The sequence below is a fragment of the Festucalex cinctus genome, chromosome 1, assembly GCF_051991245.1.
Source record: "Festucalex cinctus isolate MCC-2025b chromosome 1, RoL_Fcin_1.0, whole genome shotgun sequence".
NCBI classification, from domain to species: Eukaryota; Metazoa; Chordata; class Actinopteri; order Syngnathiformes; family Syngnathidae; genus Festucalex; species Festucalex cinctus.
The window spans coordinates 53,830,821-53,858,327 of record NC_135411.1 but is presented as its reverse complement, the minus strand read 5'-3'; the positions used below and the strand labels follow the sequence as shown (position 1 = coordinate 53,858,327).

At 41.1% G+C, this 27,507-nt stretch overlaps 4 protein-coding genes and 2 long non-coding RNA genes across 9 annotated transcripts in view; 2 read left to right on the top strand and 4 right to left on the bottom strand.

Annotated features, from left to right (window-relative positions):
• Positions 1-7,938, bottom strand: part of asic2 (acid-sensing (proton-gated) ion channel 2) — a 292,832-nt gene extending 284,894 nt beyond the window's left edge. Inside the window, exons 1-2 of the mRNA XM_077494424.1 lie at positions 7,725-7,938; positions 1,262-1,876 (exon numbers count right to left, since the gene is read on the bottom strand). Of these exons, the coding sequence (XP_077350550.1) occupies positions 1,262-1,876; positions 7,725-7,769 (660 nt within the window). The 5' untranslated portion in view covers positions 7,770-7,938. The remainder of the gene's footprint in view (positions 1-1,261; positions 1,877-7,724) is intronic.
• A 1,402-nt stretch (positions 7,939-9,340) lies between these two features.
• hrob (homologous recombination factor with OB-fold) lies at positions 9,341-18,540 on the bottom strand. Its single transcript, XM_077494359.1, has 11 exons — positions 17,448-18,540; positions 16,889-17,344; positions 16,706-16,756; positions 13,999-15,012; positions 13,818-13,901; positions 11,502-11,633; positions 11,284-11,392; positions 11,027-11,112; positions 10,825-10,947; positions 10,628-10,760; positions 9,341-9,704 (listed from the first exon to the last, which is right to left on the bottom strand). The coding sequence occupies exons 2-11, from the start codon at positions 16,889-16,891 to the stop codon at positions 9,652-9,654; spliced, it is 1,788 nt and encodes a 595-aa protein (XP_077350485.1). The 5' UTR covers positions 16,892-17,344; positions 17,448-18,540; the 3' UTR covers positions 9,341-9,651.
• asb16 (ankyrin repeat and SOCS box containing 16) lies at positions 16,688-20,883 on the top strand. 4 transcript variants are annotated; one of them, XM_077494362.1, is made up of 6 exons: positions 16,688-16,983; positions 17,855-18,202; positions 18,275-18,542; positions 19,849-20,257; positions 20,320-20,403; positions 20,480-20,883. In XM_077494362.1, exons 2-6 carry the CDS (start codon positions 17,863-17,865, stop codon positions 20,768-20,770), a joined length of 1,392 nt encoding a protein of 463 aa, XP_077350488.1. In that variant the 5' UTR covers positions 16,688-16,983; positions 17,855-17,862; the 3' UTR covers positions 20,771-20,883. The 4 variants fall into 4 exon arrangements, with proteins under 4 accessions (XP_077350488.1, XP_077350487.1, XP_077350486.1 ...); XM_077494361.1 differs by having other exon boundaries at positions 16,688-17,055; XM_077494360.1 differs by lacking the exon at positions 16,688-16,983 and adding an exon at positions 17,076-17,162.
• LOC144000771 (uncharacterized) lies at positions 19,248-22,626 on the bottom strand. The gene is made up of 3 exons (XR_013278271.1): positions 22,570-22,626; positions 20,466-20,743; positions 19,248-20,251 (listed from the first exon to the last, which is right to left on the bottom strand). It is a non-coding gene; the product is annotated as an uncharacterized LOC144000771 (long non-coding RNA).
• On the top strand, positions 22,158-26,796 carry tmub2 (transmembrane and ubiquitin-like domain containing 2). The gene is made up of 3 exons (XM_077494368.1): positions 22,158-22,306; positions 22,970-23,505; positions 25,825-26,796. The coding sequence occupies exons 2-3, from the start codon at positions 22,979-22,981 to the stop codon at positions 26,210-26,212; spliced, it is 915 nt and encodes a 304-aa protein (XP_077350494.1). The 5' UTR covers positions 22,158-22,306; positions 22,970-22,978; the 3' UTR covers positions 26,213-26,796.
• Positions 26,785-27,454, bottom strand: LOC144000778 (uncharacterized). Its single transcript, XR_013278274.1, has 2 exons — positions 27,226-27,454; positions 26,785-27,075 (listed from the first exon to the last, which is right to left on the bottom strand). It is a non-coding gene; the product is annotated as an uncharacterized LOC144000778 (long non-coding RNA).
• Positions 27,455-27,507: the final 53 nt, after the last annotated feature.

Here is a 27,507-nt window from a genome sequence, read left to right as displayed (position 1 = left end):
CAATTTCGTTAACGAAATAAAACAAAAACGAAGATGCTTTTTAAGAGAAGAAAACTAACTGAAACTACATTTTACGTTTAAAAAACTAAATATAATTATAGCAAAAATGTCCTTCGTTTTAGTCTTTGGTAATTAATTTAATGCATGAGCCTTTGGGGATGATTTTTAAATGTGATTTTTAGTAGATTTATTTTGATATAAACCGGAATAATGACGTTGCGCCCATGGTGTGTTTTAAATATTGTGCACAAGTAGCATAATACACATAAAAAAACTAAAACTAATACTGAAACTAACTAAACTAAAAACTAAGCATTTATTAAAGAACTAAAACTAATTAAAAAAAAAAAACAGAACCACCCTGAAAACTAATTAAAACTAACTAAATAAAAAAATAAATACAAAAAAAAACTCAAAACAAAATAAAAACGAAAATGAAAAATTCCAAAACTATAATAACCCTATAGCCATATTACAAATAAATTGGTTTATATACTGGAGCATTTTTCTAAATATGCAAAAGCACAAAAATTATTTGTACAATTTTTAGGACTAAACACAATTTCTCTTCATAACATTATGTGGCCCTTGCGTCCTACTGATTTTCTGTGTGTGGCCCTCAAATGAAAAAGTTTGGACACGCCTGTTTTAGACCCAGCCCTAATCAATTGTCTGAAAACATGTAAGGTACCAGAACCAGACCACCAAGGCCAAACAATTTCAAGACCACTTTCAAGCATGATCGACTGTGAGTTGAGGAAAATGTCAGTAAAGTGCCTCATCTTGAAGCCCGAACCGAAATTTAACCAACTCCATCTTGGCCCCTGCCTTGTCGGGGCCTTAAGTTTTGTAGCAACTCTCAGAGACGTTTTTGCACACAAGTGCTAACTAACTAGCAGACAAAATGGCGACGAAAACTTTTCAGCAGTGGAAATAGACAAATCTCTTAAGTCAAAACAAAGGATTTCAGAAGAAACGACTTAATGGGCTGCGGTCGATTCGGAGGTGGCAACAAGTGGGTGTTGACTTTGGTCTGACATGAAGGAAGGCCTTGAAAAGATCACAAGTGGGGTTTTCCTTTGCAAAATTCTGCCATGGCAGAATGTACAAGACGAGACAAATGAACCCTGAAAGCCGAGGAGGACGGCGAGGGGTGCGAGGACACAGCCTGGCGGGCGAACGCGTGGGAGGAAAAGCTCCGCTTTCACTTTAAGGAGGACACAACGAGGCGACTCTAATCAGTGAGGAAGCGCACACTCACCGTCTGGAAGTCTTGGTGGCCGCACTCCTGACCTTGGTAGCGGCAGTAGAGCATCATCTCCTGCAGGTCGTGTCCCACGCGCTCCACAAACTCACGCATGCTGAACACCTTGGGCTTGTACGCCGTGAAGTTGGCGTGCTCCCGCAGGAAGTCCAGCACCTCGGGCTCGGCCAGGTGCGGCTGCGTGACGTTCAGGTGCACGTCCAGCAGCGCCAGCAGCTCGCCGGCGTGGTACAGATCGTTGCGCGTCAGCCGTCGGAAGCGGTAGGCGTTGAGGTTGCACACGGTGACGGCGGGGAAGACCAGGCTGCCCGACACCACCGCGTCCACGCTGGTCACGTGCGGGAAGGACAGGAAGTAGGCCAGACGCTCGGCGCTCTCCAGGGCCAGCAGGGCCGTGCAGGTCAACAGCGCCGCCGCCCAGAGGAGGCGCCGCGCCGTCCCGCCGCCGCCGCCGCCGGAGTAGGGGAAGACGAAGCGCAGGCCGTGCAGGGTGCTGCCCAACGCGAACGCCCGCCAGGAGCCCGGACGCAGGCTGGAGCTCTCCCGGCTGCCGCAGCTCTCCTTCAGGTCCATCGTCCACGGGGGGGCGCTGTCGCCCGCTCTTCCCCGCACCTGCACCCAAATTACACAGGTCTGGTCACATATGGAATACATAGCGAGTCAATACCCTTTTTTTTTTTTTTTTATAGAAAATACATTTCGGCAATAAAAAATAAAGCAAAAAAATGCAATAACTGAAATAAATGAAAATTTAAATAAGACAATTAGAAAAATTTGAGGAAACACAAATAAAATAACTGAAAACACAATTTCGAAAAAATTAGAAATCAAAAATAAAATTCAAAACACAATTAAACAAATGGGAATAAAATTTTAATGAACTTTTTAAAAATCAAAACAGTAAATCAAACTAAAACTAAAACTAAAAATCAAACTAAATACATTAAAATAACGTTTCAAATAAAATAAAATAAAATTTAATTAATGGTAGGAACTAAGAAAAACACATTGAAAGAAATAAAAATAAAAATCTCAATCTTCAAAAAATAACTCAATTCTTACAACAAAATAAAATCAAATAAATAGAAAAAAATAAATTGAGTCATAAATAAAAAATGTAAACATGTAAAGTGTAAGTGAAATTCAGTTGGGTAAAAGGTTTCGCGATGGGCAAGTAACAACAACATGTATCGCTATTGGAGAAATACCTGGCCTTATTTCAAGGTATCAGTACTCACGAGGGCCCTCTTGTGGCCGTTATATGATCAAGAACTAGAAATTAAGAGCAGAAAATTGATGTTAATTTCATGCAATTTTCAGGAAAAATACTATTGGAATATATATACTGTAGGTCGTTCTTTAAAATTATCCGTCATTGTTTTCTGGGGAAATTGTATTTATCAAAAGTACTAGTGGTATCAATACTTGGTATCAGTATCAGTAACCACTCAAGTTTTGGGAACTCGTACTGTATCGGCCTGAAAAAAAAGTGGTATTTGAACATCCACCCCCCCCCCAAAAAAAAAAAAAACATTAAATACATGAGTCAAAAGAAAAGTTTGAAATACAATTAGAAAAATAGAAAATTTTAATTTTAACAATCTTAAACAAATAAAATATAATAAATAATAATAAAATAATAACAAAATAATAATAATAATAATAATAATAATAATAAAGTATAATAAATGCAATTCTTGTTATACATACATACATATATATATATATATATATATATATATATATATATATATATATATATATATATATATATATATATATATATATATATATATAAATAAATTTATATTTATAGAGAGATCGTGAGAGAGAGCCACCAGATGACAAATACAAAGTAAAATACAAATTATATTCAAAGAAAAAAGAAAATATGAAGTAAAACTACATTTTAAAAATATTAAATGACAAATAAATGAATAGTTAAATGTTTTCAACTAAACATCCTCATCCCATGCCATCTTGTACAAACACACTTCCACACTCTACCCAAATTCCATCGTGACAGGAGTCAGTCAAACAGGCAGTGTCGCGTGCAATCTCACACACATATCACACGTATGTCCAAGCGTGGCGGATTCTCCCACGCGCACAAATGACGGCCAGCACCTTTCGTCTTCAGCCTAGCGTGGCGACATCCGACGCGCGTGTGTGAGAGGAGAGGCTGGGTCAGCCGTTCAGGATCAAAGCCAATGTTTAGTCGCGCGCGCCCATCCAAACTCCTCCTGTCGTCCTCCGTCCGGCTACATCCGCTCGCCCGCCTCTTTCCTGCTCATCTGTGGCGGCGCCTGACAACGGCGGGGAAAGAGCGAGAGAGTGAGTGAGAGAAAAAAAGAGGGGGGGTGAAGGAAGGCTGGTTCACTCCCTCCCCTCTCTCACACTTCTACATCCCGTCACCTCGGATAGACACAGGCAAACGGACGGGAAGCAGGAAGATGGCCAAAACGCAGACTGACGGACAGATGATAGCGGTTTGTTGAGGATGAGGGGGGGTATTCGGCGAGAGGGGTATCATGGGAAGTGAAGCAGAAGTGAAGCGTGATGTTGGGAAGGACCAAAAAAGAAACTTGGGGGGAAAGGGGGGGAGCGAGGTCAGAGGTAGCACGCCATCACTGGCACACGAGAGGATGCGAGGCAAGCAAGTGACAGTCTTCATATGGACGATACGGACATGAAGGCCAGTTAGTAAAAATGGGGCCGAGATTTTTCAAATTACATTTTCTGTAAACAGAACAGGAGCTTCCCAAAATATCAATTCAGATATGAAAAACAAACAAAAATAAGCAAAAACGGATTTTTCAGACAGCCTAAAACTGCCGAACGCAGAAAATACCATTTCAAATTGCTACTGCCACCGTGGCTGAAAAATGAAACTGCACGCACCCTACTTCACGTACACAATGCGCACAGGACGTCTCATCCGCAGAAATAGGGCGGGAAATTCAAACCTGAATCCAGTCTGAAAACTATTGGCCAGAGGCTTGCAGTATACATTGTGAACAGCTAAGGTGTTAATCTATTAAATTAGTCATAACAATTGTCAAACTTTTAGCCAAATTGTTCCAAAGAGCAGCTTTAAGGGCAAAGGCTGTCCACTACTAAGGGGTCTTGCCATTTTGTAGGGGTGTCTGAATGTCCAAAACAACCAGAAAAAAAGTGCACTTGGGATTACGCAGAATGCACTTTAGAAATTAACATCGATGTTCGCTCACAAACCACAATGCATTGTGAGTATGATTTTTTTTTTTTTTTTTTAAATGGCGTGAGCAATCACAGCGATACATTATGGAAATTATTCGAAAAATTTTATTTGAAAAGAAAAATACATATGTATACATCTATACATACATAAGATAAAATCAAATTTTGGCTGCATTTTTTGCAAAACAGGATTCCGTTCGAAAAGGGTGTAGGACGATATTTTTTATTTTAATCATTTTAGTTGGAAATATTAACAACAAAGGAAATGAAATACAGTTTATAAATATTTGTATTCACAATGAATAGTCTGAGACTTATGCGAAGACTACCCTGTCGCTTCAACGGCTGCACGAGCGTGTAATCCAGTAATATATACAGATCAGTGAGACGAACACAGTAGAAGTGACAATGCCAGATGATTCAAGTACAACATCACGCAAAACATTTTTCTATAAAAGCATAAACAAGCTAAGGAGGTTGCGCCAAACGACGATGATGTGGCTATCCGCCATTGTTGTTGACAGACTGACGGTTTGTGCGCAGTCACGCGAGAATTACATCATTATTGGTATCATTTGGTGTCCACATTGGAACATACGGGGCGCATTTTGAAATCTTTCCATTCCATTCTGGAGTCCGGTTCCAAAAGTGATCGGCGGGTGGGCGAACTGCCCAAACGGTAAGCAACTTGTGCGGATACATTGAAACGGACTTTCGTGTGGACGGGGCCTAAAAAGACCACATCAATGGAGCCTCGATTCGACGAGTCACCATGGCAACGGGGAAGCAGAGCGCGGCGCAGCCCTCTGTTTTTAGCAAGTGTCCAAATCCGATCTTGCCCTGTTCAGACTGAGACACATTATTGACCTATCTGACAGGTTGCTGTAGCAACGGCGTCAAACGGAGGTGGCGCCCAACACGTGTAGCGTTTGACGTCATTGAGACACGGTTTACCACTCCTCCGTTCCTCGCAAACGCATTAAGAGGTTTTCTTTTTTTTTTTTCTTTCTTTTTTCAACGACCATATTTCTACGGCTACGGCCCGGCGCTAATTCGCTATTTCCGGATGCACATGTGAAAAACTGACGGGAGCGCAAAAGCGTCTTCAGCGCAAGTAACGTAAACTGTCACTGTATTTCCGGTTGGGCACGAGAGGAGTCGGCGGGGCAGTGGTGTCAAGGCGTTTGACTGCAGAGCATGCGAGGAACCATCTGGGCAGCGAACCGAATGGATATTGACAGCGCGGCCGCATTGTTTATTTGCACACGTCGAGTGATGTCACGGACAGTCAAATACGTTCTGAGTGTTTTGAGCTGATCAGACTGAGACGCATCTTGTTCACATCGGATATGAAACTACCCCCTGCATGTGGTTTCAATCCGTCCCGCAAAAATCGGATTTTGTGTGCTTTGTGACTGTTCAGACTACAAAAGAGCCATCCACTTTCAATCTGGATGGGCTCAAAATCGGATTTGGGCTGCCAGTCTGAACAGTCAAAGTGACTGTCAATGTCCGTGGGAATAAAGTTGACGGATAAACGCTAGTTCTCGCCCTACACTACATTGGAGGCCATTCACGCTTCGTCAAAAATTTCCTGGGCACGTGTTCAGAGAAAGACGCGTGACGACAGGACCTCTATTGTAAGGATATTTTTGTGCAAATTCATCCATAGAGCAGCTTTAATTCAAGATAAATGAAATTAAATCAAATAAAACAATTTTAAAATATTCTTTGTAAACATACTGTACATAACATTAAAATGAAACAAAGATAAAATAAAGCTAAAGAAAAAAGGCAATAATTGCACCAAAAATTATAAAACGACAGAAAAAAACTGAAGGTGAACATTAAAACACATGAATACACAAATCAAACTAAATTAAAAAAAAAAAAAAGAATGCTCAAAACAACATGAAAACATAAACAAAACAAAAGTAAAAAAGGCTCACGTTGGAACAAAATAGCACACTGGGATGTCATTAAAACTAGGGAAAGGAGAGTAACAATACCAGGTATCAGCATCAGGCCAATACCCGACCTTTTAACAAGATATCGGTACTCACGAGAGTTACCGATTTTTTCTTTGTTTGTTTGTTTGCTTGTTTGTTTGTTTTTAGAAACCCAAACATCCAAATAGCTCATCAACAAACACTAATAAATATTCAAGAAACGTTTTCCGTGAAAAACTGGGGGTATAATTGGGGGCCAGGGGTAATTCCCAGGGAGAGGGGAAAAAAAAAAAACAGAAGAAAAATCTTTTAGAATCTTAAAAAAATATATATTGGGGTGGTGGGGGATTGGTTGTTTGGGATTCAGAATATGCGCATTTGCGGGTGCCGAACTTTTGTCATTGAATGATCATTTTTATGTGTAACAAAGACCTTAGCACTGGGATATAAACAAACAAACAAACAAACAAAAACAGTACATGGTTATCTTGTTGTTTGTTTCAACGCCTTTGTTGTTGGTTTAGGATAGTTGATATTGATATTTTATACATGTTGTAGGGATGTTACAATATGGATTATGAACAATGAAATATGTTAACAACAGCACATTTTCCACATTGGCACGTATTTTGTCCATATTTAAAATAGTGTTTCCTTAAAAGAGAATTGTTGAACCAACTTAAGTCTAAAAAGCGAACTGTTGACCAACTTAATTGAATTGCTTAAAGTGGTAACACACGATTGAATTAAGTTAATCCACATTTAATGTTGAGTTTAATTGACTTAATTAAGCTTAATAGACATAACTTAATGCAATTGCTTGTTACCACTTGAAGCAATTCAATTAAGTTGGTCAACAATTCTCTTTTTATAGTGTAGACAGTAAGTGTGTGCATGTGGCCCCCCAATAGCAGACTAGTAATGAAAAATTGTGGCTCCATCCAGCTGAAGTTTTTAATGACGTTGTCTCACGTCCAACGATCATGTTGTGTTGTTTACATATGTAAATGGATAGACAGTCAATAACTATAGTTGGTCAGCCAAAAATATTTTAATGTTTTTAATCAGGCCTGGTTGACATCGGTTTTCCAATCAAAATGTGTGACGATTCTGATGATGACTTAAAACTAAAAATGCATAAATAGCCTATCACTGAGGGAAAGGCAGCAAACATAAAATATGAATCACTTCACTGAATAAAAGAGGTGATAATTATGATTATCAGGGCGTATAAAAGAGAAAAGTTTTGCTTTTATTCGCACTAACAAGGCGAGTGTTCGCGGTTCACCTACTTTTGGGCAGGGGGAATTTGGCGGGCCTGGCGCCATCAATCTCATTCTGAAGTAGCGTCTTGTGCTGTAGTTGCCCTCCGAATAAACTCCACTGCGCGGAAAGGTTTCCAGTCCACGCTTGCTCCACTTTGCTCAGTTTTTATGTTTAATTAAGCCACTTTCGCATGCCTGATTTGAGCAGCCATGACGTACGTAAGTAACGTCGCTTTGGAACCGCCCCTAATTTCCGCAACAACCAATCATGCACGAGTCACGACCCTAATGAAAGGTGGTTTCTTTTTGGAACAGCCTCCGATCTTGATGAAAGAACTGGAACAATAATCGTGTCAACACACACGCAAGATTCACGCTTCTGAAAAAAAAAGTCGCTCAAATTGCCTTTGGTAATTAATGTTATATGTGGTTATAATAGTAATAAATATTCATTTGTGGGAAAACAAATACTGATTTGCAACACCATCTATAAATCTCTGCAAGTGTATACATTTCCAAATGATCACTTCTATAGCATTGCTTGGAAATCACAATGACCCATTGCTGGTAAACTGTTTTGGCCACAGGCCCGTCGGCTAGCCACGCATTGCTCACGGGCATCACGTTGGTGCATTAGATTATATTGAGATGATCGACAGTTTATTGCTTTTGCATTTTTAGTCCTCACAGTAAGCTGAGTTCACCTTCACACAAACTGATATTGATTGATGCCAGTTTTTGTATATATAATTTATTGGAGGAATGAGAAAATTCACCTGCCTCCACTGAAGAAACTGAAGATGAAAAGAATTTTAAAAAAAGAAAAAGAAAAAAAGTCACATTAGGGGCAGTGCAGACCTGTGTAAAGAGGAATTCCAATAGCGGCCTGCATTTTAATAGATCGTGAAGCACCATCAGACATAATTATGTGGTCAATTTGCATTTGTAGCAGAGGAGAGGCATGCTGAAGCTTAAATTATGAAAAATTTATTATCAAGCAGACGTTGTGCATTTTTTCCCATAAGTTAACACCATTTCCAAAGTGTAAACCCATCTGTAAAGCTGGCCAACAAGCGCCCACAATATTTTAATGGTTTCTGGGGCTGATAAGTCTGAAAATGATTTCCCTTGCTTTATTTACGTTGGCTCCAGTTTTGAGATATTTTTAACAATTGATCATGTGCTTTGACAGTTCACTAAATGCACATTGATCATTACTAAAAGTTGTTTTTACACAACCTTGATTATGTTTACTGATAACTCCTAATTTTCCGAATTTTTATTGATTTTCACATGCCACATGATTTGCACAATATTGCATCAAAATTAAAGAATACTGTGTGAAAAAAGACAGACTCAAAGTTGCAGCAGAAAGAGAAAATCGATGTCACAACTCATTTTTAAACAAAATTATACAATATATCAAAAATTACAGCCACTTTTGGACAATGGCATTTTGGATTTGCCGCCGTCGACAAGCAACCAACCCATGTAAATGTGAACCAATGTTAGAAACTAATACTGTACTTGCGACACTAATCTGTGCCAACACGCAGTTTTGCTTACCTTTGGCGTACGATAACTAAAAATTTGCTTGGTTGTAATTTAACATGATGTGTGGGCAGACACTCAAGAGACAACTATTTGCATACAAACAAGTTGTTTTAATCACTCATCCATATGGTGTCCTCTTGAAATGCAGTTGAAACTTTTTTAGGGCCTTGACAGCATCTTACTAAATGCTAACCCTATTAACATAATGGTCAATCTTGTCAATGTCAATCAATCAGTGTGACAAAATAATCTTGCAATGTTTTTTCTTTACTAATATCAACAGAGAGAGCCACTTGGGATACCTTTCAGCAAGAAAAATAAATATACAAGTTTTTTTTTTTTTTTTCATGTGTTTAACATCAAGATGATGATAGGGTGAGTGGTGATGCATCACTTCTCCTCAAAGACTGTAGGTGTCCTCAGGGAGCGCCACCAAGAGCTCATCCAGGTCATCTGCAATGAAAAAAATCATGTGGCCAAGTATTATAAGCCCCCTTAACCAGATCTCCTGCAATATGGCCAAAAAAGGGGCTCCGTAGGTTTTTAACACACAACCCAGAAAAGGTGAAGTACTGCATATTCTTTAATCTTTTATACAACTCCATTATACCTATGAAGGCAACAAAAATTCCAGCCTTTTTATGCAAAAAGCAACATGGAAAATTGGGAAAAGCCAGTTTTACAGTCAGCGTTAAAGAGATTAAAAAAATGATTCAAACATAAAAAATAAAAATAAAATCCACAGCAGTCTCACAAAATGTCAATTAAGCCTAAAAAACAACAAAAAAACTCCACACCTATGGACAATTTAGTCTTCAATTAACCTACCATGCATGTTTTTGGAATGTGGGAGGAAACCAGTGTGCCTGGAGAAAACTCACATAGGCACAGGGAGAACATGAAAGCTCCACACAGGAGAGCAACACTGTGAGGTGGATGTGCTAACCAATCTTTACACTGTATTAAATAATTACATGTAAATATCCACAACAAAATAAAGCTTTTTTTTTTGTTTTTTTTTTTTTTTTTTAAATTCTCAAAACCAAATTAAATCATTTGCACACTAATGCTCATGATTGTCATGGCAAATATTTTTTGATTTTGCTTCCCCCTTTAAGACATACATACAATAAAATGTAACAAAATACAAGAAAATGAATAAAACTAACTAAAAATAAAATGACTCCTTACCAAAAAAAAAAAAAAAAAAAAAGTCTAATCACACTTTTTAAAACTGTCAAAACCACGTGAAAAAGTGTGATGGTCATACCAAGGAAACATATGGTGAACTAAAATAAAAATAAAAAAATTCTTAAAATGGTTATGTATCAACTACAACACTTGTTTTTGCATCCTGCACAGTTTAGTGAACCCACCTGCGTCCCAACCTGAAGTCTGCAAGGTTCCGTCTTTGCATTTCGCCCTGTCATCGTTACCATCGTCGTCATCGTCAAACACCAGCTGCATGCAGGACACAGGCTTGACGGCTGGTGACGGCGGTGTCGGCTCCTACGCAAAAAGAAAAGTAATTCGAGATGGCTTGTCGATTTCGATACCGGTGCGCGTGGCCTACCAGAACTGGCGGTGGGAGGGGCCCCGACGTGTGGCAGACGCCGTCTGGCGAATAGATCCTGAGGAGATTGTTGGGTGTCACGTTGAGGTAGTGGTTGCGATGGGAGGGGGAGAACACGCCCACCTGGAAGCAAACGTCATGCTGGTTTTCAAATCAAAGCATCCCGGTGACACTTTTTTCAATCAAAATGGTGTTTCCCCACTTGTTTGAGCAGCAGCACAGCACCAACTTTCAGTTCCCCGAAGCGCTCCTCCAGGAGGCGGCGATGCACCGTGCCCTGGATCTCACCTTTAATCAACAATATGAACATGTCAACCAGTGTAAAGGAGGAGGAGCAAACCTCTGTGTTTGCGAGTAATATTGACAAATTTACAAAATGAATACGTGCGTGTATGTGTGTACGTGGTTGTCCCCAAAGTCAAGAAAATGTGTTTGTCGTGTGTGTATGTGCAGACGTACCAGTAGGATCCCTGAACACAGCCTTAGCATCAGTGTGCGTGTGGTTGATACTCTTGAGCATAACGGCCATGTTTGGTACTTTGTTTTTGTTCAGCTGCTTCAAAGCCGCCTGCCGCCACATAAAAAAATAAATAAATAAAAAAAAATAAAAAAAATAGAAAAAAAAGACACTTTTGTTGACAAGATGGAAGTGAAATCAAGGCAGCAAAGCGAGAGACCTTGCGGAGCACCATGACCACACTGAAGGAGCACAAGAAGCACGCCGGGTTGCGCTCGTCCAGTCCCATCTCGGCCTTCATTGCCGCCCAGGGACCGCCAAGCTCCTCTTCCTCAGGCTGGGAGCTGGAAACCTGGACAAAAGTATTGGGACGCAATGTATGCGTTATCTAATTCTAACACAAGCCATTCCTTTAATGCTGATTAACACACACCCCTTATTTGGAAAACATTGAACTTGGGGAATTTTGATGGTGACGCAGTAAACACCTTACCCTCAAGAAATGCACCGCACTGCAGCCAATATATGCAATGTTTAAATCGGAGGATTCAAGCTACATTTGGATGGTGACGCACCACCAACCATTTCCCGAATACATTTGGTAGGCTGCCATTTAGCACCGAGCTCGGTTGCTCCAGCTACGGAAAGGGTCTGAATGGGCACGAGGACAGGCCTGTCTTGTCACTTGCTCGCTAAACGTGAGGCATAGTTCATTCTAGCCTGGAAACCAGACTCATTGCTTTACCAACGAGTGAGTTAGTCACAATCAAGCACATTTCTAAGGCGGGGCAAACCTGACCAGGCAGACAGTGGAAAGAACCAATTAGTGAATAGTGGACGAGACATCAAAAAAGCGACGGGCCAAGTACAAAACAGTAGACAGTGGACAGAGATGAAGTAAATTCAACATATGTCATTGTAGCAGTAATTGGTGAAAACTTGATTTTAAACGTTATGAGGAGGAGGACAGACTTCGTTCTGGCACCGAAAAGTGACGCAACGTTGCTCACAAAGAATGCATCACAGCAAATAAACAAATTTGATTTGCCCAGCCGTTTTGAGCCGGGACAAATCACGGTCAATGGCAGCCTTTCAAACAATAGTAACATTATATTAAAATGTGTAACAAAGTGTTCCCCACACTTTAAAAACCATATTAAAAAATGTTATTAAGAATTTAGAATAGAATAAGTAGCTAAGAAAATGGATGGATGGCCACTTTGCAGTTAATTATGAAAATTATGAGATTAATTACGATTAAAATCTTTAATCAATTGACAGCACTAAGTAACATCATAGGTAATTTGAGCAAATTTATTACAGTGCTCCCTCGTTCATCACGGGTGTTGCATTCCAAACTACCAGTGATAATGGAAATCCGCGTTTTTTTTGTTTTTAAATTCCCGTTAATCATATATATATATATATATATATATATATATATATATTAGGGGTGTTAAAAAAAATCGATTCGGCGATATATCGCGATACTACATCGCGCGATTCTCGAATCGATTCAATAATCGGCAGAATCGATTTTTTTTTTTTTTTTTTTGGTGCGAATCCTAACCCGAAGTCAGACGTTTTGTTGAACATTTTTCCATTAAAAATGGAAGTTTAAAAATCGATTAGCACACACACAAAAAAAAAAAAAAAAAAAGGCAATGATGATAAGACGCTGAATCGGTAAGACTACCGAATTAACAATTCTGAGCTCTTAAAAAAAAAAATAAAATCGATTTTTTTTTATTGAATCGATTCGAGAATCGCGCGATGTAGTATCGCGATATATCGCGGAATCGATTTTTTTAACACCCCTAATATATATATATATATATATATATACACACACATATATTTTATTTTATTTCGTTTATGTTTTTTCATTTTGGCATGAGTTTTAATTTATTATAAATGATTTTTAATACCATTATATATGTTCTTTTTTCATTTATTTTCTTTTTTTTCTTTATACAGCACAGTATATATTTTTTTCATTTATTACATGTTTTTTTTTTTTCATTTTGGTATGATTTTTAGTTTATTATGAATGCTTTTTCATTCATCATTTATGGGGTTTTTTTTCCCTTTACAGTCATTTTTTAATGTATTTATTATACAGCACAGTACATATTTTCTATCTCCGGAATGCGATGTTGCGGAGCGACGGGAAAGACACCGTTGGAAAGGTCTCGTCGAGACGAATCCACAGATGCCTGTAATGTCCCCGGTCGGACATAAGGTTTGAGAGATACAGCCATGCAAATACCCAAAAAAATAAACAAACCAAAAAGGACGCTGAAAAAAAAAAAAAAAACGCTGCAAAAAAAATCTGCAAAACAGCGAGGTCGCGAAAGATGAACCCGCGATAAACGAGGGAACACTGTATTTCAAAAATATATATCAAACTGGTGGCCTTTTACTAAAACGGTGACCCCTGTGCTCACCACGACCTCACTGTGCTGCCCTGGGGTACACACACTCACAGCTTTATGAGTCCTAAGAATAAGATCAAGTGTATAGTGTATGCCATTACCTGGTTTGGAAGACGAGCCGCCACACCGTGGGCAGGAGCATGGGGAGCAGACACTACAATCTCATCCAGACTGTGACTGAGTGGCTGGAAAAAAAAAAAAAAAAAAGGAAGAAACTCACTAAACAACATCATAGTGATAGGAAACAATTGGCGATGGACAACGTCAACGTTCCAGACAGACCTGCTGTGGGAGGAGCCCCGCCGGGCCCGGGAAACGCCGCGTCCTGGGCGGTCGAGGCTCTGAGCGAGGCCTCTTCCGGGACACCTTGTTGGACGCAGACACCAGCTGCACCAGGTGGTTGGTCAGCCGCGGTGTGGCAAGGGGGTGCGGACTAAAGGCGAGGGAAGGGGAGGGCGAGGGTGATGGCGCAGGTGAAACTGTCTCAAAGAGGCCTCGGGGCGGGCGGGGGGTAGCCGGGGTTTTCCACACGACCTGTTGAGCCTTGTCCAGAGTCCTGGAAAGTGGCTTGGGGGCCGGCGAGGAGGTGGTGACCACGTGGGGGGGTGTTGAGGTTGGCGCTCTAAAGGTCCCTCCACCTGGGATAGGCCGCAACATTTTGACCGGCACAGCCGGTGCTGCTAATCGTTCACACTCCTCCAAGTCTGCAAGGTCCAAGTCCCAGTCGTCAAAGTCATCCTGGGCGGTGGCATTGGTGGTTGGCCTCTCCTGCGCCCCCAAGTGTGGATCAGTGACATTGCACGTAGGAGGTGGAAGAGAGTGAGCTGATCCTCCGCTTGGCTGGAGGAGGTTGGTGTTGGAGTCTCTCGGGACCGCCGGGGTGACACCCAGCGGACGTAATGCCACAACATTGGTGGGGGTGAGACTCTGTTGCGTGTTGGCCTTCCCCGAGTCCGAAGGACGGGGGCAAGCTTGAGTGCCAGAGGAAAGCTTCCGCAAAGTCGGAGCAACCATCTCGTGGCCTGGAGGGCAGGATGGCACAGCGGTGGCGGGCCTAACCTGCACTTGGGGCTCAGGGAGGTCCAGCTCAGGCAGTGCATCGGGCCTTAGGGAATGAGTGCCAGAGATAAGATTCCGCAAAGTAGGAGTATTCTTATTGAAGGAAAGATCTGACGATGCCCCATTTGGCTGGAAGAGGTTGGTGCCAGAATCTCTAGAGGACACACAAGTGACACCTGCCAGGTGGGACGGCGCGGTGGTTGGGGGTCTGACGGCCCAATTGGACCCCAGCAGATCCTGATGTGCAAACAGTACAAGGGAGGGTCAACAACAACATGCAATGATGGAGTCTGAAATAAACAATTAGTCATCATATTGAAATGGGGACATATGGTGAGTACCAGTGTTTTCAGTGGGCCGGAACGCACCGGTACGGAGCTCCGGCACTTCGAAAAATCTCCCTTGAGCGTTCCAGTACTTCTCAATGTGCAAAGAACGTACTGTCACAGTTTGTCAGCGTTCCGGTACGCTTGACAATACATATTTTGATCCCAAAATGCTGTTCCGCCCACTGACATATATAATATTGAAGTCAGTGCGCTGATCACCAAGCGCATGATTACTCCAGTTGTGATAGTGCTGTACGAGAGAAGCGTGCTTGAGTCATTCAACGTGATGCTAGCATAGCCCGGTGCTTTTTTTTTTTTTTTTTTTTCCGAGCCCGATCCTAGCCGACCCCAAAGCGTGTGTACAACCATAATTCTTGAGTTAAGAAAATCGCTACTGTGCTGTCCTGCTGGTTCAAAGCTTAAAAAAACAAAAAAAAAAACTGCGGTGGAGTCGCATGGACGTAATAAATAAATAAATAAATAAATAAATAAGTAAATAACATGGATTGCTCATGCCAAACGGAGTGAAGCTGGCGGTAAGCTTATTTTTTCTCCTCTACGGCAAACGAAAACATCTGTGTATGGTACGGTTGTACCAATAAGTATAAAATAAGTGTGGAAGAAACTAATTGCAGATTTCCTCAGTAACAATGTGAATATAAATTTCTTTATAACTATCTTAAGATATTTTTCCAACTGCTTCTCCAAGAAAGTCTGTATCATCTTGTTGTCAGAACGATCAACAATAAAATGAAAGCAACACTGGGAAATATAAACCTAACTTCTGTAAGTCACCATTCACGATACTGAGATGATATACTCTGAATGGTTGATGCAAACAATGAAGTTGCTAGGCTCTCATTATTCCATGCAGGGATCCTGGCGTAAAACACTCACTGATAAGTGTTTTCAGTGAAAAAATAACAGAATTTGTTAGTAGCAACCTAATTACTGAGCATGACTGACCAGAATATTACACGTGACTGATACTGATGAAAACACAGGACAATAGAATATTGTAATGTAAATTACAACGTATTGGCAAATTTGTGGGCATGTGATTGCATTTCACTCACCAATGTGCTGGTTATATTAATTAATGTCAGTCCTGAATATTTCCCTTTTAATTTTAAACCTACACAGTGGTATTAAATAATATTTCATATTAAAATTTACAATAAAAAATACCCCAAAATTTTTCTGATCGCGCCCTTACGGGCGCTTGCGTTTTAATATATATATAAATACATTAGGAGAGTACCGGCACTTTTTTTTCCACTTAAAACACTGGTGAGTATGCCCAGGTCTGTGTGTAAAAAGCTGCCAGCAATGTTGTAGCACAGTGAGCATTGCCCAATGGGTTAAAAGGGGGACATTACAATTTGTAATAAATAAATAAAAAATGTTTTGTCGTGGTTGGCAAAACTACTAGTGTAAACCTGGACAGTATTACGTTTGTAAAATTATTTGTGGGAAGAAAAAAAAATCTGACATAATCCTGATGGTGGTGCAGTTGAGATCGATTTACAGTACTGTATTAAATAGGTGGTTGGTGACGTCAACAATCCAAAACAATGATGGGATCAGGTGTGTGTCGTTACCTCGTCGTCAAAATCCTCGCCAATGCTGAACAGCCCATTCAGTTGGCAGCTCTGCAACAGTTAAAATACACCTTTCTGGAGCTCGATTGGCACGTAAAAACGAGATCGTGATGATTTAAAGCGAAAAGGACGACATATTTACCACGTTAGCGCAAGCTAACGTTTCGCCCCGAACGAACTTACCATCGCAAACACGAGATGTCGCGAAGAGTTACTTCATGTAACGACGCGTCGACGGCCGCACGGTGACGACCCTTCTGATTTTGTTTTCTTCTACAGTACGTTCTTTCCAAATACAAAGTATCTAACGGATTGCTGGTGTTGCCGTGGTGGCTGAATTTGGAGAAATGGTGAGCCCGCGACACACGTTCAAACGTGATGACGTCAGTCGCGTTTTACCGAAAAACGCGGAAGTTGGTTGAGATAACTGCCCCTCCCATCTCACCGTCAAAAATCGGTAAAGCCAGCACAAAAAGTTCATTTAAGTCATTTTGATAGTCATAGTTGGTATATCAGGAGAGAACATGACTACGGGAAATGTATCACTAAAATGTATGTTTTGTAAAGTAAGTTTATCTTGTGAAACGTCCTGCAGGAGAAGTCGAGCGCCGTGGTTCCTCGACTGTCTTGCGTCAAAGTCTGTTGGAAAAAAAAAAAAACAACTCACGACAAATTAGTTGTACCAGTTTATCTCGTAAAAAATCTAATTGAATTCGTACGTTTTGAGATTGTTCCAACTTACCCTCCCGTCTATTGCAGACTTTCTTGTCTTTATTTGGAGTTATACAAAATAAGGTAACTTAGAGGTAATAACAATAGTCAAAAGCTGTTTAATTAAGACAAAATAAATGTATTATCATTTGTTGGTTCGATGGCAGTTCCATGTTGTTACTCGGCACTGCCATCTACTGAGTATTTTGGAAATGTCCAGGTATCAGGTTACAGCCAGCCTGGAATCTATTAATAACAGGTTATGGGTTTGTCTTTTGCAACCCTGTCTACTGCGGAGAGTGTCATGCACGATTGAGCGTAGAAAAAAAAAAGTAACAAATGTGCTTTTTTCTAAAGTGTTAAAGTCTGGCACTCCAATTCAGGGTGAGTAAAAATCTTTTCATACATTATGTAGCCTTTTATTTGTGTCCACCACAGGAAACGTCATGTCCAAGGACACGTTTCCCTTCACATCCACATCGCTGCGCTCTCTGAGGCTAGAGCAGGATTTGCAGGACTGGGAGGAAGCACGAAGGGCCCTGGCCCAGAGGCGAGCTCAGACACGGGCCCCACTGCCGAGGGCCCCCCGCAGGCTACAGCCCGGGCCGCAACGCCTGCAGGAGGTGCGGGCCGCCCCTCCTCAGGTCCGTTGCCGGGACGCCGCCATCCACAATACTTTCATGTATGGCGACATGAAGGGGGTGTACGCCGTCCTAAGGAACCCCGCTATGGTCAACGCCCTGATGGAGACGGTGCATGAGGAGATGGCGTGGGCCCCGGAGATGGGTAGGTCGCTCAGGCAACTCATTTACTTTGAAGGCACCATGTAAAACTCTAACTGTTCTTTTCCTCCGTCAGGCATGTGGACCATGACCTCCAGCGTAAAGCAGACGTCCGCCTTGCGCCTGGCGTCCGGCCGCGGGCATGCAGCGTGCGTGGAGGAGCTCTTGTTCCGCGGAGCGGATGTGAACGCAGACCCGGGAGGCCGCACAGCCCTCCATGACGCCTGCGCGGGAGGACACGCCGCCTGCGTCAAACTGCTGCTTGACCACGGAGCAGACGCGCAACTGCTGACGGCCGACGGAAACGCTCCTCTTCACCTGTGCACCACACCGCAATCATTACAGTGAGCTTGGGACACCGTTACTTGCTACGTTTTGCCTGTTCACAAAACACGTATGTTAGGTTCAGCGAATATAAAATGTGTATTTGAGTTTCACAGAAAAATTGCTAGGTTCCTTGAAGACGAAATTGTGATTTTAGACAAAAACACATGAAGAAATTGTCTTTGATCTTTACAGGAGCGCCTTTGAAGTTTACAAAACACGTAGGTTAGGTTTGTCTAAATTGTCCGCAAAAATCTACTAGGCTAGCGAAATATTCAAATTGTCTTAATTGAACTGAAGTATCTGTGATCTTTACAGGAATGCTAGGTGACCACAAAAAATTGAACTTTTTAACAATCCAATAAAACCAAGAGTGATGGAAGGAAAATATTTTTTTCATAGTAATTGACACCTTAAAACATGCCATTTACAATCAAACAATGATGGAATCCCAGCTGAGATGGTGGAGCAGTCAATGAAGAATCTCGTCAGCAGATGTCATCTTCAGGACGTAATTTTGAAAAATGAAAATTCCAACATTGTTTCTTAAGTGGCATGTTTGAAGACTTCAAATACTATGAATAAAATAGTTTTCTTCCATCACTCTTGGGTTCATAGGATTGGAAAAAAGTTCCCTTTTTTTGTTGTTTCACCTGGTACAAAGGTTTAAAAAAACAGATCAAGTTTGACTAAATTGTCTTTGATGTTTACGAAAAATGCCCTGCAATTGGCTAGCAATCAGTTCGGGGTGTACCCCGCCTACTGCCTGAAGCCAGATGGGATAGGCTCCAGCACCCCCGCGACCCTTGTGAGGGGTAAGCAGTTAAGAAAATTGATGGATGGGTGGATGTTTATGAAAAATACCTTGGTTCCTTCAATGCTACCAGCCTATGATCTTTACAATGAAATTTTGCCTAATCAAAGACTAGTGTCTTTGATGTTTACACAAACATGTTAATGTTCTTAAGAATAAAAATTCTGGGGTCATTGAAGACTAAACTGACTCTTAATGTTGACCAAAAACGCGCTATGTTCATTGAAGACTTTTCTTTGATCTTTGAAATGCAAATTTCATTTGAAAAACTTGTCTTTGAGATTTACAAAAAAAATGCTAGGGTGACATTTACAAAACCACGTCAGGTAGAGCAAAGATTCTGAATTGTATTTGATTAAAGAACCGCCCATTTAGTTCATAAAAGACTCCAAAGTGTCTTTGAGGTTTAAAAAATTCTAAATTTGGGTCAACTCCAAATTCTCACGCTTGCAAAGTACAACAGCATCTCTGTTCAAAAGAGGTTTTACATTGACCTGAAAATCCACCCCCAGGTGTGTCGAGCTGCTTCTGGACGGCAGCGTCGACGTGAACGTGAGGACGGCCGGGTCCAGGCTCACCCCACTGCACGTAGCTGCCCTGCGGGGCCTGGAGGGCCACGTGGAGCTCCTGCTCTCTCTCGCCGCTGACGTGCTGGCCACCAACCAGGAGGGCGAAACGGCCCTAAACGCCGCCTGCGCCAGGGCTGAGAAGCCATCGGAGGCGGGCCGCTACCTGGCCGTGGTACGCAGGCTGCTGGATGCCGGCGCTGACCCGCGTACGGCGGGCAAGAAGCAGCACACGCCACTGCACAACGCTTGCGCTAACTGCTGCCCGCCCATCGTGGAACTCCTGTTGCGATACGGAGCTCAGGCGGATGTCAGCAACTGCGCTGGGTACACGCCTTTGGAATGTGTGCTGCAGGTATGACAAGAAAAAAAGCAAAACATCAAGACAAGGAATTAAATGACTGATTGTCCTTTAAGGTGCTTGAGGACTACGTAGACCAGCAACCTGAAGTGGTGGTACGGACCCTCCTGAACCACGGAGCCAAACCTGTCCCACCAAAGGTTTGGAAAAGCACCGGTATATTAAACGTTGTTGCGTTGAGCAGCTTTAAGATCGTGTTTACCATTCTTTGCCCAGATGTTGAGGCAGTGCATCCTCTCCCCCGCCACATTGGAGGTGATCCTTAACTCGTATCCAAACGTCCCACCGTGCGACTGGATGGACGACTGCCCTCTCATGCAGGGACACACGAGTTTCTTTAAACTTGTGCGCGAGCGGAGCGGTCAGCCTCGCTCGCTGCAGCATCTCTGTCGCTGGGCTGTGCGTCATCGCCTGGGGTCGCTATGCCACTCGCAAGTCAGTCGACTGGACATCCCCAATTCAGTCCGAGATTACCTGCTGCTGCAGAACGATGGCACGCTATACTGAATTAGGATATTGTCTTGTTTTGTTTCTTGAATTTACGTTTTGTTTTAATGAGTCACTTGTTGGTGAATGGATGATTTTAAATATCAATTTAAATAAAAACAACTAGATAAGGAGTTTGTTCTTTTTCTTTGGATTTAATTTTAAGAAATTTTTCAAGAAAGACACTTTTTTTGTCTTTTTTTTTTAAAGGAATATGAATAATTAAGTTATTTGATGGAAATAGTCATTATATACTAAATATACTTTTTTTTTTTAATCCATTTTATTTGGTGATGTTGGTGCTTTAAGATTTATATATCCATCCATTTTCTTAAAACCAATTACTCCTCACAAGAGTCACGGGGGTCCTGGAGCCTATCCCAGCCGGCTTCAGGCAGTAGGCGGGGTACACCCTGAACTGGTTGCCAGCCAATTGCAGGATTTATATATATATATATATATATATATATATATATATGAACAAAGGCTCGAAGGTTTCCATCTGTCCATATCACTCGCAATTAGCTGTTTTGATGAGATTTTAACAAGCACTCAATGGTGTAAAAACCGCTTTCACATCGGCATTTTGATTGACCAAATGCTATGTTCCATCCATTATTCAGAGGAAACATGACAGCAATTGATGCACCTCTGAATAGATTTTTTTTTTTTTAAGTTTAGTTTAACAAGAAAAGATCCTGACCTCACGTACTCACTAAAAATTGTTTTAACGTTGATGCAACGTTATGTCAATGAATTAATTTCAGCATTCGGTATATTCCTCGATTAACATGTTTTTGATCATCATATATCGTGAATGTATGTTTTCCTTGTCACTTTTTGAATTAAAAACCCCTTTTGATTTACTACCCCTGTAATGTGGGTCATGATATATCTTTGAATTTTTTTTCATCAATTGCTATGTAGTAAACTTGTTCACCTTTAGCATAAATCGTTTTTATTTACTTTGAATAGTGTCCCTCTTTGACCATTTAGTATTAGTAAATAGAAAAAAATAAATAAAAAATTTGATCAAAACATACACCAAAGAAAAACTCGGCCAGCATGTAATAACAATAATATGAATGTGGGAAGTTATTCATTTATTTTTTTGTGCCCATTTGGTCATGTTATGACTTTACCAATGTTCAGATCAAAGGCAGACATACAGTATACAGTGTTGACTTGACCTACGTGTTTTTTTTTGTTTGTTTGCTTGTTTGTTTGTTTTAGCCGTCGCTTGGTTGGTTTTACGTTATTAGTGAGCTTTTTTTTTTCTTTTTTTTTTGGAGGGCTGGGACGATTAATTTATAATTTATTTTAAAAAAAAATGAAAGGGGTGTTCTTACGTGTTTATGACATGAATTAAAATATTAACTGTAACAGAAATTGAAAGGTTAAGCTTGTAAGGAAAACACGAGCACGACGTCGGGCTGCTGACGTCACTCCCCTCTTCCTAGTGTGTGCGTCCTGTTTTGACTGAGGAAGTAGCCGCTTGTTAGCAACTAGCATCGAGAGAGTTCGTCGTCAAACATGCAGTGATTCAGCATCTGGCCGGTAAGAAATATTCCTGTCGACAATGGTGAAATTGAACGACGCCGCGTGGGTTGTTACGGCGATTAAACACGAAGAGGAGTCTGGAAAATGGAGCCAAGAGCGCTTCCTTTTTATTTAGCATGGGTTAGCTTGCGAGGCTAACGCTGCTCGTTGTTGTTAGTTGAGATGAAATAACACCGGATGGGAGTCACAGTGTTGCCCATTTGCTAGTTTACTAGGCTGCGTTAAACCACGCAAAGTGTTATACGTTATATTATAACTACCTGTTTTGTATGCAGTGCACCCGTGTAATGTGAAATAATCGGATTGTGACGTCAACAAATTGGCCGTCTTGTGTAGCGTTACCCCACTTCCGGGTTGGACTTTTGATCGTGATTAACTACGGTCTTAACGTTTTTATATATTGCTTTACACATTTTATTGCAAGCATTAGATTATTCCATTCAATATAGCAATTTGTTATTAAGTTCCTACTTGATACCACAAAAACAACATTGTTGTCACACAAACACTACGTTCGACCACCAGTATTGCATATTTTGCCACTAAAACGCTAAATTATATAAAATGTGAAAAACGACATCAATTTTTTTTTTTTAAGTATGACTGCAGGTTTTGTCTTAAAACACTGGCTATTTTGTGTCAAACCCCCCATTTGTGCAGGAAAAGAGGATGGCAGTGTGTGCACTGACCATGCTGGACGGGATGGGTGGCGAGGCCACAGCAGCGGGTGGCGCCCTGCTGGTGGCCCTGGCGCTGGTCCTGGCCTGGCTCTCCACCCATGTGGCAGAGCGTGGTGACCACATCCTGGGCACCATCCTGACGGCAGGCGCGCACATCTCCCTCATAGGCGTGGGTGGGGATGCGGGCGGCGACGTCCAGGTAGATGCCCCTGAGCAGACGGGCGCCGCCCCGCCCTCGCCGGAGAACAAACCGGATGATGGCGAGGCGGATGAAGGGGCCTCGCCTGAGGACACCGACCTGCTGCTGGACATTCAGGGCAAAGCGCCCCCCGGGGGAAGGATTCATGCCTCGGACGAAGAGGAAGACGAGGATTATGGCGAAGACGAGGAGAGAGAGGGCGGATATAAAAAGAACACATCTACCACGCCGTCCTTTTGTGTGCGACTCAAGTTTTTAAACGACACGGAGGAAGTGGCTGTCGTCAAGCCTCACCACACTGTGGACCAACTCAAAAGGTTAGGTCACACGTTTAGGCACGTAAACTACACACAAGCTGCTGTCAGGAGGAAAAAATACTGCAACCCAGAAAAATATAGATTCTGTCGTAAAACATTTAATTAGACTACAACAATTTTGTATTTTGCTACAAAACCAGACTATGCCATTCACTTTTTGTCCCAGTTGCCAAAAATGTAAAGATTTTTACAAGAAAAAATACTTAAAAAAGATGGAAGGTTGTATTTTGCTCAATTTTACCACAGACTACATATTTTGTGGGAAGAAAAACACTAGATTTTACCTTATAAAAATACAGGTTTTGCACTTTACTGTCAATGTTATACATTTTTTTTTGTCACTTAATAGTGCAATAGATTTACAATGATTAAGTACAGGTACAGTATATATTTTGCCAGGCTGTTCCAGAAGCAACACCTTGACTTAATTGGCTGATTTTTTTTTTATAGACATTTAGAACAATGTCTTATTTATGTGAGGAGGCCAACGATTTCCAACGGCCTCTGAAGGCAATTTAATTAGATGGACACACTTCGGCATGTCCCGGGAGGCAACACGTGATGTAGATTATAACGTCTGCACGCATTTGGATCAATCGCTCATTTGTCTGAGAAAATTTTAGATGGTCCCTTAAGGTCAAACTTGATTGAGCACTAAGGATGTTTGGCGCAAGCATGATGTCCTTAAATGTGACGCAGCAACTCTTTCAATTGGAAGGTCATTTTTTCATCATGAGATTAAAGCAGGGTTTTTCCTGGCTCATATTGAGGCAGAGGTTGTATCATCCTGACTATGATGGTTGACTACCGATGTCAGTGCTAATACCAGTCTTATTTTAAGGTATCTGTACTCACGGCAGTCACAGATACCATTATCTGCCGCCCTACTGTGGCCGTTTTATGATCAGGGACAAAGAAATTAGAAATTATATGAACACAAAGTTGCCATTAACTTCATGCAATTTTAAGGAAGAAAAAAAAATACATATTAGGATATAAAGGTCTTTCTTTAAAATAATTTATGGGTGGGGGGGATTTTATTTACTAGTGGCAATGTTATTTTAATTAACTAAAACTAATGAAAAAAACAAACTAAAATATAAAAAACAATTTCGTTAACTAAATAAAAACGAAAATGCTTTTTAAAAAACAAAAACTGAAACTACATTTTATGTTTACAAAACTAACTAACTATAATTCTAGCAAAAATATCCTCCGTCTTAGTCTGCCAATTAATTTAATGAGCATTTGGGGATGATTTTAAATAGATGTATTTTTATATTAACTGGAGTCAGAACGTTTGTGACATCATCTAGCAGCAGCCAATAGAAAAGCATAACGCTAGCATAGTGTTTTTTTTTTTAATATTGCGCACAAGGAATACACATTTCTTAAAAACTAAAACTAATACTGAAACTAACAAACTAAACTAAAGCTAAGCATTTATTAAATAACTACAACTAATTAAAACTAATAGAAACACGCTGAAATCTAATTCAAAATAACTACATTTAAAAAACAAAACTCAACGAAATCAAAACTAACAAATGAAAATTCCAAAACTATAATAACCCTGACTGGTATCGGTATTTGGTATCATTATCGGGCAGGGAAAAAGTGGTATCAGACATCCTTAATCCTGACCATGCACCATGATGTGTATATATTCTGTAAATTCAACAGACTTACTTTCATTTTTTACAGGCACCATATATGTTTCAATAATAAGAATAATAGTTCCAATAAGAATATGACTATTTACATGTTAAAGCATTCATTCATTATCAGTCACTTAGGCTGGAGGTGGCCGCCTCCTGAATTTTGTACACAGGAAAAACCCTGGATTAAAGGACATAGAAATAATCTGTCCTGAGGTCAATTTTGCATCAATTACAAAAAACAAAAACAGAGAGACTTAGATTTTAACATTCCTAACAGCGATACAATATGCACTTGCACGCTTTGTAGGTTTTGTACGATTTTAGATGTTTATATTTGTATGACAGTCAATGCCATTCAAGGTTATATGTATACAGTAATCCTCCACCACAAAAATAGAAAACCCCACAAGTAACAAGTAAATGGACCAACCCAAAGAGGTTTACTGTATAATTGCCTGTTGGCCACAAGATGGCACTGCTTTTATATTAGACAGGGCTTTGGCGCCATCTTACGGTGTTTCAAGAAGAGCACAAAAATAAAGCAAGTAGAACAGCGTCAAAAGTGTGAGTTAGCAGCCACTTCAGTGCTATTTTCACCCATGTATGTACATCAATGAAGAAATAATATAATTTACCTTGTGATTCTCTCCCTGGTCAGTAAGTACTTCTCTGGACGCGAGCATCAGATCAAGCTGATCTACCAAGGCCAACTCCTGCAGGACTCCAAGAGGACTCTGCTGTCCCTGAACGTGACTCACAACAGCGTCATCCACTGCCACGTCTCACAGGCCCCGCTGGATGGCAACCCCGAGGCGGGGGCGGCGGGTTCACCCCAAGGAGCGGCCGCCGGAGCCGGGGGCCTGCGGGCGGCGGGCGTGGCCATCAGCACGGGCAGCCTGGTGGTGCCCGTGTTCGTGGTGATCCTGGCCGTGGTGTGGTACTTCCGCATCAACTACCGCCAGTTCTTCACCGCGCCCGCGACCATCTCGCTGGTGGGCGTCACCGTCTTTTTCAGCTTCCTCATCTTCGGCATGCACAGCCGCTGAAGAAACTCATTAGCATGTAACACTAGCGTGAGCTTCGCCAACGCCCGGAAACCCCCATATTTGGATCATCCACGTGCTGAACACCAAAGAAAAGAAAGAAAGAAAAAAAAGATACAAAAAAAAAAATTCCAAGCAGAAGTCCGCCCACCTGCGTTTTGATGCATTTTTCCCTCTACCCATGCCCCTTCTTGGGACTCGTCAGATGCTTTTTAGCTAATCCAGCTAACAAATGGCAACAAAGACAAATTGCCTTGTGGAGGTTTAATGGGAGGGTGGGGGAAAAAACCCAGAACAACAGACTCAAGTTTGCGATTAAGCTTTCATTTTTGCTTACTGCGGTTCCCCGTCAATGATTCACATTTTTTCTGTGGTGTGTAGAAATTAATTTAAAAGCCAAGATACTGTATCATAAAAGTAGACCAGGCCTAGTGTCTTTTGTGTATGATGTTGTGTATTTAGTGTAAATAAAATGAATGAATGAATGAATCAAACAAATGAATCTCGCACTTAGGGGGAAAAAAAAAAAGATGATTTGGAGTCTGTCTCCAATTAAAAGCATTGGGAAAAAAAAATTGCATCCGTTGTGTTTATTTACAAACATCAGTAATGCAGGACAGTGCTTGGAAAATACTTTTTGTTTTTAAACAATTGTTTATATTTAGAGCTCACATCACACACACACCAAAAAAAAAAAAACACTACAAAACCTCACAGGACTATAAAAATATACATGATTAGATTTCAAAATACGTGAGCTTACTTTGTTCATCTCCAACATGTGCAAATAAAAGGCATGTGACACCATGTCAAAAAGTGACCTTTGGATCAGTGGTGTCCAAACTCGGTCCTCGAGGGCCGGAGTCCTGCAGGTTTTAGATGTTTCCCTGCTCCAGTGAACTGGATCGTTATTAATCAGGCTTACGTGGCGCTTGCTGATGAGCTTCAAGTTTGTTGGAGAAGAGAAACATTTAAAACCTGCAGGACTCTGGCCCTCGAGGACAGAGTTTGGAAACCACAGATTTGGATCCTTCACATCAAAGAACAAGGTCATAATCTTAACAAAACTAAAAAAAAGTCTCACAATCACAAGTACACAAAAGTAGCATATTTCAGCAAATAGTGGCCAGCGACACAAGATTGTGGAGCTGCCACATTACGTCTTTAATGGGATAGTTTGGATTTTTTGACATGAATCTCTATTTCATCCTCACCTCCAGTGTGTGCCATCATCACTGAATTACCCTTGACAGTGTACTGTGACACGAGTTCTGGTCAGTGTTGAGAGGAAAACAGTC